Source organism: Prunus persica, chromosome G2, assembly GCF_000346465.2.
Source record: "Prunus persica cultivar Lovell chromosome G2, Prunus_persica_NCBIv2, whole genome shotgun sequence".
Taxonomy (NCBI): domain Eukaryota; kingdom Viridiplantae; phylum Streptophyta; class Magnoliopsida; order Rosales; family Rosaceae; genus Prunus; species Prunus persica.
This window is the reverse complement of record NC_034010.1, coordinates 17,794,570-17,805,545: the sequence shown is the minus strand read 5'-3', so window position 1 is coordinate 17,805,545 and position 10,976 is coordinate 17,794,570. Positions and strand designations below refer to the sequence as shown.

General features: G+C 30.3%; 1 protein-coding gene across 2 annotated transcripts; it reads right to left on the bottom strand.

The window, feature by feature from the left end:
* LOC18786922 (uncharacterized protein At1g28695) lies at positions 2,841 to 10,606 on the bottom strand. Of its 2 annotated transcripts, XM_007219024.2 has the most exons (3): positions 9,999 to 10,606; positions 9,516 to 9,920; positions 2,841 to 4,002 (listed from the first exon to the last, which is right to left on the bottom strand). In XM_007219024.2, the coding sequence occupies exons 1-3, from the start codon at positions 10,161 to 10,163 to the stop codon at positions 3,484 to 3,486; spliced, it is 1,089 nt and encodes a 362-aa protein (XP_007219086.2). In that variant the 5' UTR covers positions 10,164 to 10,606; the 3' UTR covers positions 2,841 to 3,483. The 2 variants fall into 2 exon arrangements, with proteins under 2 accessions (XP_007219086.2, XP_020412222.1); XM_020556633.1 differs by having other exon boundaries at positions 9,516 to 10,606.

Below are 10,976 nucleotides of genomic sequence, written 5' to 3'. Positions count from 1 at the left end.
TGAGTACAGGAATAACTACCTTTAACCACTTAAACTATAAACCTCTTACTCTAGAGCTCTAGATACTTTCACTTTAAGTTCAATTCAACTAGTTTACTTACTTGATCTTTGCAGAATCCTTGAGCAACACCCTAGCAATGCCCCAATGGCGAAGCCAGGATTTCATGTGTATGGAGGCCTCTTACAAATTATAAAGAATCAAAAATTCGAACTCACAATACATAGGAAAAATAGTGTATATATCACATGTCAAGAATTATATTGCTTATTGGTTGCAATCATAATTGTCCTCGACAAAGGGATAGACAAATATATTCTAAGTAAGAAATATTATAAGAGACAGACAAAGAGTAGGGATTTAGGAAATATCTTTAAAACTTTTTCCCCCATTAAACCCAATAGAAAAAAAAAATTCAAAAATTCACAAATTAAAAAAAAAAAAAAAAAACCTTAGGTCTCTTCATGCATATCATACATGAAAAAATATTGACTAAGTATGAAAATGGTTTTTCGGAATAATCATTTTCTCAAGATAATTTTTGGCGGCTTTTATTCCTTACACATCAAATATGAAAACTTGATTTTATGGAATTTTAGTATGAAGTATATATTGACTTAATGAGCCATCATTTTTAGCATAAATCGTATTTTACACTAAAATCAATTTTTCATATTTTGATTTGGTGGGAATTTGATTTTCTAGTATTTTTATTTGAATCCCAATAGGAGATACTTCCTTATTTACATTGTAAACTTAAGTAAATGGAGTAATATAAAAATAAATTAAAGTGAAAGGACAATGACATTTACTCCATTTACTTAAATGTTGAAAAAATAAATAAGGTAATCTGTACACCTGGAGTGCACCTCCAGTGTGGCTCTGCCCCTGGCAATGCCCCTCACCCCGGAAATTCATTAGTTTTTCAGGTTATTATTTTTGGAAGTCTAAGGTCTGAGAAAATGTCTTGCTCCAACATCTATACTGTGTTATATTTAAGAAAACATTCTTCGTTGGATACACAATATTTATAATCATTTTCAAAGTATGATACTGATAAAGAAATGATATGGGGGATTCCATTTCTTTGTATCAGTGGGGGAAGTGTCAATGTTGCATAATTTGGGAAGCAAAGAGAACATATTTAATAATTTTATTATGAGAAATGAAATGAAAATAGGTTTTCAATTTGTGAAGCCCTAACACACCCATGTGCATGCATAAAATGAAGTATAGCAATCTAATCTCAAAGGCCAATCTTGTCATTTGGAGAATTTTTTTTGTACAAAATCCTTAATTTTTGGATGAAAATCAATGAAAAAGAGTTTTATGAAAACAATTTAAAACCTCAGAGGGTGTTCGTGTAATTTCTAAAACATCTACCAGTTTTGTGAAAAAGTAGAAAACTCAGAGGATGTTAGTGTAAATAACTCAACTATATATTCGCACACCATCACTAGATGAGCCATAAATTTGCCGATACCATAATTTGAAAGTGCATTTACTTTTGAATCCACAGCCCAAATCACACTTTTATTTATAATGGATGGTCTTTACAATGTGATATGAATGTGGTTTATGTAATTTCATTAAATAAAAAGTAAATTGAGTTTAGACCCATAAAATTCATTTTAAATCACTCACAATCCTTCCCTTTATTTTTCTATTTAAAATACCCAATTTTTTCAAATAATATCTGATGACTAGGATGCAACTAAGCAAGTTACCTAATATAATTCGAAATCTGATTTATTGTATTTTTCGGATTCCAAAACTACCCCTATTTATAAGTTAATGTGTTATTTTGGAGGGGAGGGGAGGGGAGGGGAGGTGGGGTGGGTGGGAAGGAGGTGTAACTTATGACATACGTTGAATTTGGAAAGATCTCCAAATGGTTAAAATGAATGTAGAAATTAATTTAAAAACTTATTTGAAATTAAATATTAAATTCAACATTAACGTACTAGTAATCTACATGTGATTAAAGTTTTGGTTTATTTAATAAAAAAAATTATGTTGTTTTCCTTTTATGAATTATATTATTAGTAATCTATTTTATTATAGTTTTATGAATAATAGTGTACATTCTAATTATGTTGAAAAATAATTTGATAATTTATTTATTGTTTGTTTTTTGAAAAATATTTTTTTATTTATAAATGAACCTATTTTTTCTCTAAATAATGTACCTTTTTTTTTTTCTAAATAATGCACCTTTTTTTCTCTAAATAAAGCACATATTACTTGTTTTATGAAAAATAATTTGATCATCTTTTTATTGTTTGTTTTATGAAAACAATTTTTTTTAAATGGACCTATTTTTTTCTATCCAAATAATGTACCTTTTTTTTTTCTTCTCTCTAATAATGTACCTATTAAAACAATTTACCTAGCATAGCGAACCTATTTTTTGGCTAAATTTTATTTTTCTCTCTAAATAATGTATCTATTACTTGTTTTATGAAAAATAATTTGATAATATATTTATTTTTTGTTTTATGATTTTTTTTAAATGAACCTATTTTTTCTCTCTAAATAATGTACCTATTTTTTTTCTCTCTAATAATATGTACCTAGTAAAACAATTTACTTAGTCTAATGAACTTATGTTTCTTCTAAATAATGTATTATTTTTAATTTATAAATAAATAAATAAATAAATAAATTTCAATTATACAACGTACCTATTTTCTATAAATTATTGTGTACCTATTTTTAATTTATGGAAAATGTACGGAAATTTCAATTACAAAGTAACTGACCTAGTTTTTTTTTTAAATTTTTTTGGTAAATAATTTACAAACATTTTTATATGTACATATTTATATTTATATTTTTCATATGTACATTATTGGATATGTAATTTACATAATTTTTTTTTGTTTGCAATTTTAGAGGGTGATATGTTAGAGGGAATGACAATCAAAAGAAATGGGGTGATTGATATGCTATTAATAGGGAGTTTTAATTACAATTAAGGCAGTTAATGAAATGCTTGAAATAAATTATAAATAAAATATGAAGTTTGATGACAACGATGTAAAAACATAGGAATACTATGACCTCTTGTATCCTACTGGTCATTTAAGTTTGAAATTAGGGTTTACACATTAATTTATAGAATGATAGGTATATGTCTAAGAAATAGAAATTGTAGGGACCTATTTTGGACAAGCCCCAAGGGAAAATAAAACAATACTCTAAGAAAAATTGAGAAGACCCATATAAGACATTCTAAATCCTTAATTTATACTACAGTTTCCGAATTCAACCTTTTTAAATTACATATAAATTTATTTTGATAATAATGAGAAAAGAAGAAGCGATAACCTAAGATGTATTCAACGAATTATTTGTGTGGAGGCTTATAGTGGTAGAGAACTTACCTTACACCTAGAAAGAAAAAAAAAAAACTATTTGTTTCTTATATGATTAATCTTTCTCTTAAGACCATTCATGCCTTATGAGTTGCTTTCCCATTGTTATTAGGATTTCCATGAATTCCTGCACCCCCAGTGGCCTGACCATCGGAAACCATTTGCTGCTAGACCTGCAGTTGTTTTCTGGGTCGTGGTCTTCTTGAACTGCTTCCAGTCCTGGAGGACAGCCTTCAAGTCCTTAACCTTGGCCCCGATGCTCCGACAACAGTTGGCATGGACAGTGGTCACTGCCCCAAAGTCCTTGCTATCTTGGCAAAAGCCACTGAAATATAGGGTGTCCAAGAACCTAACCTTAAGTCCCAGCTGCCCAATGATGCCCCCTCGGATTAGGTCTAATAGGACATCCTGCTCTTTCTGTCCCGTGGCATTGTCCTTCATGGTGTACCATCTATCAAACAGTGCAATGGTCTTGTTGTTCGATCTGATGTGGTAGAAGCCAGTGTTGATTGGATGTTTTATGTTCCATGGATCTCCAAAGAACCTATCTGTGCTTATCTGTAAATCCTCAGTTTCGCTCTTACTTAGTCTTGAGAACGGGTTCCTTAGCCACAAAACATCAGTGTCCTGTAACAATAAAATGTGCATTCTCGTTTAGAATGGTACATATTGAAAATATGATAACATACGTCAAATTATTTGAAAAGAAAAAATTATCGTATATGTAATACAATATACTAGGCATATGTTATATTATGTTGTCAAACTCAGAGTTGAAACACACGCCCAGAAATAATTTGTAATCTATCATAGATTCGATGCTAATCAAATTTAAGACCTGTTGAGCTTTGTGTGTAACCTATCATATGTCAACCAATATCCGTATTCACAAGGCAGTGGACGATGACATATTGACATATTCTCAACTCGTGCATGTGATGCACGAGTCTTTGTCCCCCCAACAAGAATCAGGTTCAGGTTGTATGCTTACCCCAAGAGATACTCACAAAGACTAAAGGAAGGAGCAAGAAATCAAGAAACATATGAACATTTAAGATATAGGAAAAGAAGGAAAAAGGGGTCCGATACTCTTAATTGTCAAAGAAAAAAAAAAGTTGAATTGTCATTGTCAATCACGGCTCCATCATTGGGGCCGTTTGATTATTTTGCATAGTCGAGAAAATTCTTAAAGAGCCGTACAAGAAGGGCACTCAAAGATGACTTCTCCAACCCATAAAATTCCTGCAAGACTTAATCTCCAGAATTTGTGTATTGAACTCAAATTTTGAAAGTTATACATTGACCATTTTACGAAATTTGACATCCTATGTTTCATCTGTAGTTTTTAATAAACAACACAGGATCTATTATTGTTATGTGGTAAATTACGCACACCTACCAATTTTCATTGAATTTTGACTAATTTATTGAACTATCAGCTTAATGCCCAATCAGGGGTTCACTTTCTTTTTTGTCATGGAGAGTGACATGGTGAGGGATTTATTTCTTTTTCCTCCTCCCAAAAGAGTACACAACAAAAAAAAGAAATATGAAAAACAAATCATAAGATATTTAGTTAAAAAAGTGTCGGCAATAGAATATATATATATAGTTTTCATCGAGGGATACGCTTTGTAGAGCCCACTCCGGATTGTATTTTACTAATTCAAACCATCTATTTTATAGATGAAGGATCATCTCTACAAAAAATCACTTGAATCTGATATCATTTGACCACTCAATTGAGTTATTGAAATTTTAGTACTTTCTTGAAGCACCGTGTTTATTGATTTTGTATGACACAATTGGATGTCAAAACAGTTTCTGATTTATCTAATTTTTTTGTAAAGATGATCTATGAATGAATACCTAAAAAATATATGGTTTGGATCATTTGGAAAAAAAAAAATTGTATGGAACCTTAAAGGGCGTTCCTCAAATAAAATTATTTAAGGAATCACCCTATATATATTTCCCAATATATATATATATATATATGTATGTTCTAAATATTACTTCTGTATTTTGTCTTTCAGGTGAATAAAAAGAAACAAAAAACTTATATGGAAGAACATTATTTAAATTAAAAAAAGAAATGTCTTAGTTGAGATGGGAAATCAAATTTTCGTACTTATTTGTTTTGAGTTAATGACTGAAATGGTCCTCCAGTGATTGCTGTAGTATCATTTTGGTCTATCAACTAAAATTTTCATTTGAACTATCCTTCAACTTTTTATTTTGTATCAAGATGATCCTACCGTCAAAGTCTGTCAATTTTATTGTTAAATTAAGGGGTAAAACCGTCCATATACAATTATTTTAAATTTTTTTATATTTATCTGATTTTAAAATTTTTAATTAATTTAAACAATAGAGAAAATATTATTACTTTTTGAGTCCATGTCAGGAAAAAAAAAAGGCTATGTTGGTGGATTTTATTTTTATATTTATGTGATTTTATTTTTTAAAATTAATTTAAACAATAGAGAATTTTTTATATTAATTGTTTAGGTCAATCTCATGGGAAAAAAAAAGGCATGAGGCTTGTGCAATTCAATTTTTTAAAATTTTTTAAGTTTTATAATAGTTTCCTTTAATTTTTAATTATATATTACTATTTTAATTCATAGAGACATTTTTACCCCTCAATTTAACAATAAAATTGACAGACTTCAGTGGTATGACCGTTTTGATACCAAATAAAAAGTTGAAGGACGATTCAAATGAAAATTTTAGTTGGTGGACCAAAATGATACTAGAGCAATAATAGAGGACCATTTCAGTCATTAACCCTATTTGTTTTTATGAATAATTGAGGCCCATGACTATATATGACCTAAAAAATAGAAGAAGAAGAGTCGAACTCTCATCATGAATTTGGTTTAGGTACTTTATCACTAAAATTACAAAGTCTCCCACAATTTCAATTTTAAAATATGAATCTTTTCACAAAAAATAAATAAAAAATGTCAACGGACTTAAAAAATAACTTAATTTTAAAAGAAGCTTGTTTATTTAAAGGGGAATGTTAATAACCTTCTCTTTTCTCTTCTTGACATGTGTAACTTTCTTTACACTTCAAACAATGTCATTAATGCATCACACAAACTAAGTTTTGTCTTCCAAATTTACCCTTATTAAATATAGGGAGACTTTGGAAAATAGTAATTTTTGTGTGGCTAAAACCTTAATGCATCACACAAAAAAACTAAGTTTTTTTGTGACTAAAACCTAAATTTACTATAAATATATTGACTTTTTTACAAGAGTAGTTTTTTTAAAACTTCTCACCACCTTGTTAAAAAATCAAATAATAAAAAAGGTTACTTTAGAGAAGAAAAAAAAAATGTCACCTTTTCTTACCACCTTTTTACTCTAAAGTTTAGTGGTTTTTTTTTTTTTTTTTTTAATGTCATTTTTTTTTTTCCTAGAGAAAACAGACGTTCTTAATAAACTAGTTTATTTTTTTAATATATAACAACTAGTTTTGTAAACAAATGTTTTTTAATTAACTATTGTGAAAATTACTATGAATCTGTTGTTGCTAATAAAATATTCTATAGCTATCACTTTCTATTTTAAAATTTTATTTTTTATTTTCAATGGATATTGGTATTATTGATACTAGCCTCTTAGCACATACTCACGCATGTGCCAATTGGTTTATTTTATTTTATTTTATTTTATTTTTAGAATTAAGAAAAGATAACATGGATAGTTATGTTCCATAAAAGTAGGACCTATTATTTGATTTTGTTTTTAATTTTAATTTTTTTAATATAAAAAAATGTAAATTTATCATATTATCATCATTTAATTAATAATTTCAATTCTTAATATTTTCATTAACCAAAGGCATTTTCTGGCATTTTGAATGTTTTACCATTCTTGTCTTTTGCTTTATATATATAGATTTATCTTTTACTGTTACGTTTTTTTGTTTGCTTATCTTAACATTTAAATACCTGAAAAATAAAAACTACAGCTTATCTTTTCGCGAAATGACTATAAATTTGTTATCATGGAAGTGACATAATTTTTGTTGTGAAAAAAAGAAACCGTTCTCTTTTTTTTAAAAAAAAACTTTTTGAAATAAGAAGGTAATTTTTCTTATTTAATTTTTTTAATCAGAGACTAGTTTCATGAACTTATTTTTTGTTTTTTTATTTTTCTATAAACATGCAGCCTTTGTTTATTTATTTCGATCAGCCAATCAATCACGTTATTTTTAAATAGTCTTTATCCCTCAAGTTCCTAAACTAGTCAATCTATAAACATAATTAACATCTAAATATCTATCTCCATACCACCACCATCATCTAGGGCTGACAATAGGTAGTGTCGTGTCGGGATAATAAACGTGTCAAGAATGCTCAACCGAACTCAACCCATTTAATAAACGTGTCGTGTCGGGTTTAGGCGGTCTTTTATCGTGCGGGGTTCGAGTCGTGTAATGGGTTCATAAATAATAACATGCATGTTACAAAACTCACAACCGAAAAAATTTAAATTAAACAAAACAGAGAGAGTAGGGAAAATATAAGGAAAAAAAATAAAAAAAAGATAGAGAGAAGAGAGAAGAGAGAAGGAAAAAAAAGAAAAAAAAGAGAGAGAGAGAGAGAGAGAGAGAGAGAGAGGAGAGAAGATTGAAGGAAAGAAAGAAAGAAAAAAGAGAGATGAGAGAAAACTAAAGAGAAGGAAAAGAAAGGAAAAAAAAAGGAGAGAAGAGGAAAGGAAAAGAGAGAAAAAAAAACAGAGAGAGAGGAAAGAAGAAAGAAGGAAAAAAAAGAAAAAAAAAAGAGGAAAGAAGAAAGAAGGAAAAAAAAGAAAAAAAAAAAGAGGAGAAGAGAGACGGAAAAGAAAGGAAAACACAAAACAAAAAGAAACATTATAAATATCAAAAGGCATACCATAAATCACAAAGTTGTTTGTAGCATGGTGGATAAGATGTTTGAGAGAAATGAGGATGGTAGGGTTTCGAAACCCCTTGTGTGTGTGTTGAAGTCTCCATTTGTTTTTATTTTTTAGCAGGTTAGCGGGTTGTACACGGGTTGACACTACCCGTGAGGTATTATAGCGGGTTAGCGGGTTGACCAGAAATCCACCCGTTTATTAAACGGGTCAGAACGAGTTGACATGAAATTGACCTGTTTTTTTATCGTGCTGGTTGAACTCGCTAAATTCTCGTACGGGTTTTGAGTCATGTATCAGGTCGTGTCCGAAATTGCCACCCCTACCATCATCCACCCGTCCTATGACTACCCTTCCCATCTTCACAAACTGCCACCCTTTTTTCTAAGCCTAGATTGTTTTGCCTTCGTCTTTTGGGGCATGCAAGGTCATCACTGAAAACATGTTCTGAATTTTATTCTTAACAATTGGAAATTGCACCACCAAAAACTTCAATTAGGTGTGCATGCAAAAATTCTTTGCCAACTTTCTCTCACAATATTTACCATAACTTGTAAAGTTTTAAATGAGTGGTTCTGAAATAAAGATAATATAAAAATAGCACATATAAAAATTAAAAAGAGCGTTATGCGTACTTTATGATAATGCATTTCTATTGGCATATCTCCGATGTATGAAAGTTTCTCATCCTAGGCTTTAATGTTTTTGTACTCCATTCTAATTTAACTAAATGGAATTAAAAAGAAGAAGAAAAAAAAAAAACACTATTGTCAATTGCTTTCACTTCTAAATATTTAAAAGAAAAAAAAAGGGACAAATTTAAGGGTAATTAAGGTCCATTGAGAGTAGAAGCATTTTAATCAGTGCTTCCTTTCGTTTTACGTATCACTATAGCCGACACTTTAGCGTGGTGGTTAAAATATTTGATTAAAGAAGACGAAAATTAGAAGTTTTTATAAAAAATAGTCAAAATTTATTTTTTACTTTTATAAATGTCAGTTTTTAAAAAAACTTATAAAAATAACAAAATACTCACCTAAATAGACTCAAATCCCTCCAATGATATGTCAAAACTCTGTTTTTATTTTTGAAATCAAATTGAAAACAGAGATGCAGGCTTTGCTTTTTAGATTGATGTGGGTTTTTGTTTTGAGAGCATTTGAGTATTTTTACGTGAGTTTTTTGCTATTTTTAAAAGTTTTATAAAAACTCAAAAACTTGAAGTTTACCGTGAATATGAAGTTGTAACCGCGCTTTAGAACCTCCAACAGAAACCAAGTTCTTCTCCACATCATTTTGATGAAATCTTGGGACATGTAAAGCTTCTCTCCCCCAAAATCAACACCGTCCGTTTCCAGCTTGTAGCAGTTGAGCCTCAGAAACTGGCAGCGATCGTAGGCCGTCTGATCAACAGCCACGAGCACAAGATGATCAAGCAGATGCCTAGTGTCCTCCCCTTGCCAAAAGCTCTCGATGAAAAGGTCAAGCATGGTGGTGTCTGCCTTAACCTCTTGGACTGCGTAGGCCTTGTTTACAACAGCAATGATCACAGTCTTGTTGCCAATCGAGGTCTTGTCTAGGGTGGCCAGAAGCTCATCTGGAGCCACATTAAATGTAGTGGTGGTCGTGGTGCTCTGTGAAAAAAACACACAAAAATAAAAAACCAATTTAGAAAACTGAGGCAGACGGTTAAGAGCATTTATGTAACTTACTAGGTTCTTTGACGGGCATTGGGCGTCATGTTTCTGAAAGCTAAAGAGAGGGTTTATGACGGAGGATGAAGAAGACCATATACAAAGAAAAACAACACTGGCCAAGAGTAAGGAGAGAAAGGCAAGATTGTATCCAACAGAGGAGTGTTTTGGTTGATTATCCATTTGAGTGTGTGCGTTGTGTTTTGTATATATGCGTGGTTGGTTTTTGGTTTTGGGGTTCTAAAATTAGAATGCTAGGTTTTCGCGCATTTGGATGTGCTCAAAGCCTCTGAGGAGAGAAGAATGAGGCGGATGAACAAGTATGATAGGTAGAATATAGTCATGTAATGCGCCTCAGGGACTTCGGTGCCATCAAATTTTTCAAGGCTTTATAGTGTTTTTTTTGGGTAAATTATTGGCTTGGGCTTTTCAGTGTTTGGTGGTTTGAAATAAAAAAAAAAAAAAGACTTGAGAGATTAATTGGTCATAAAGTTCATGTTTTTCTTTTGAAATGAGCTAAGACTCCCTTTGTAAGTACTCAAAGAGGTCTTGGTATGCCCTAAACTTGGGATGAGATAACCTCCCCTCCTCCTAAACTTTTTGTCATTAAAAATAAAAAATATAAATGTTTTTCTTTTCTGTTCCTTTTTGGTTAGATATACCATACATAATTGAGTTTAAGAAAAATTAGGTATTAATGATAAAAATATTTATTGATAAAGATATGAGTATTTTAGTTCTGGGCTTGGTAAATGGGGTTTGAATTTTTAATTTTTTAAAAGGTGAATTATGTTGCATTATGGTAATATACATGAGAAATTATAGAATACAAACGATAATATAGATCATATGATATAACTTGTATACGTGTTATAATATGGGTGGACAAAAATGTTTATATTTCCCCCTTTTAGAAAATAGTATAAATAAATATTCACTTATACTCTATGGCCATTTCCCGCCATGGGCCATAGGGCATATATACCCCTAAAATAA

What these genes read in the sequence shown, in the direction of transcription:
- LOC18786922 (XM_020556633.1), bottom strand. Translation starts at nt 10,163, where the DNA reads ATGGATAATCAACCAAAACACTCCTCTGTTGGATACAATCTTGCCTTT. An exon ending in GTTACAACTTCATATTCACG is followed by an intron (nt 4,003 to 9,515) that starts GTAAACTTCAAG and finishes TTATTGTTACAG; the next exon opens with GACACTGATGTTTTGTGGCT.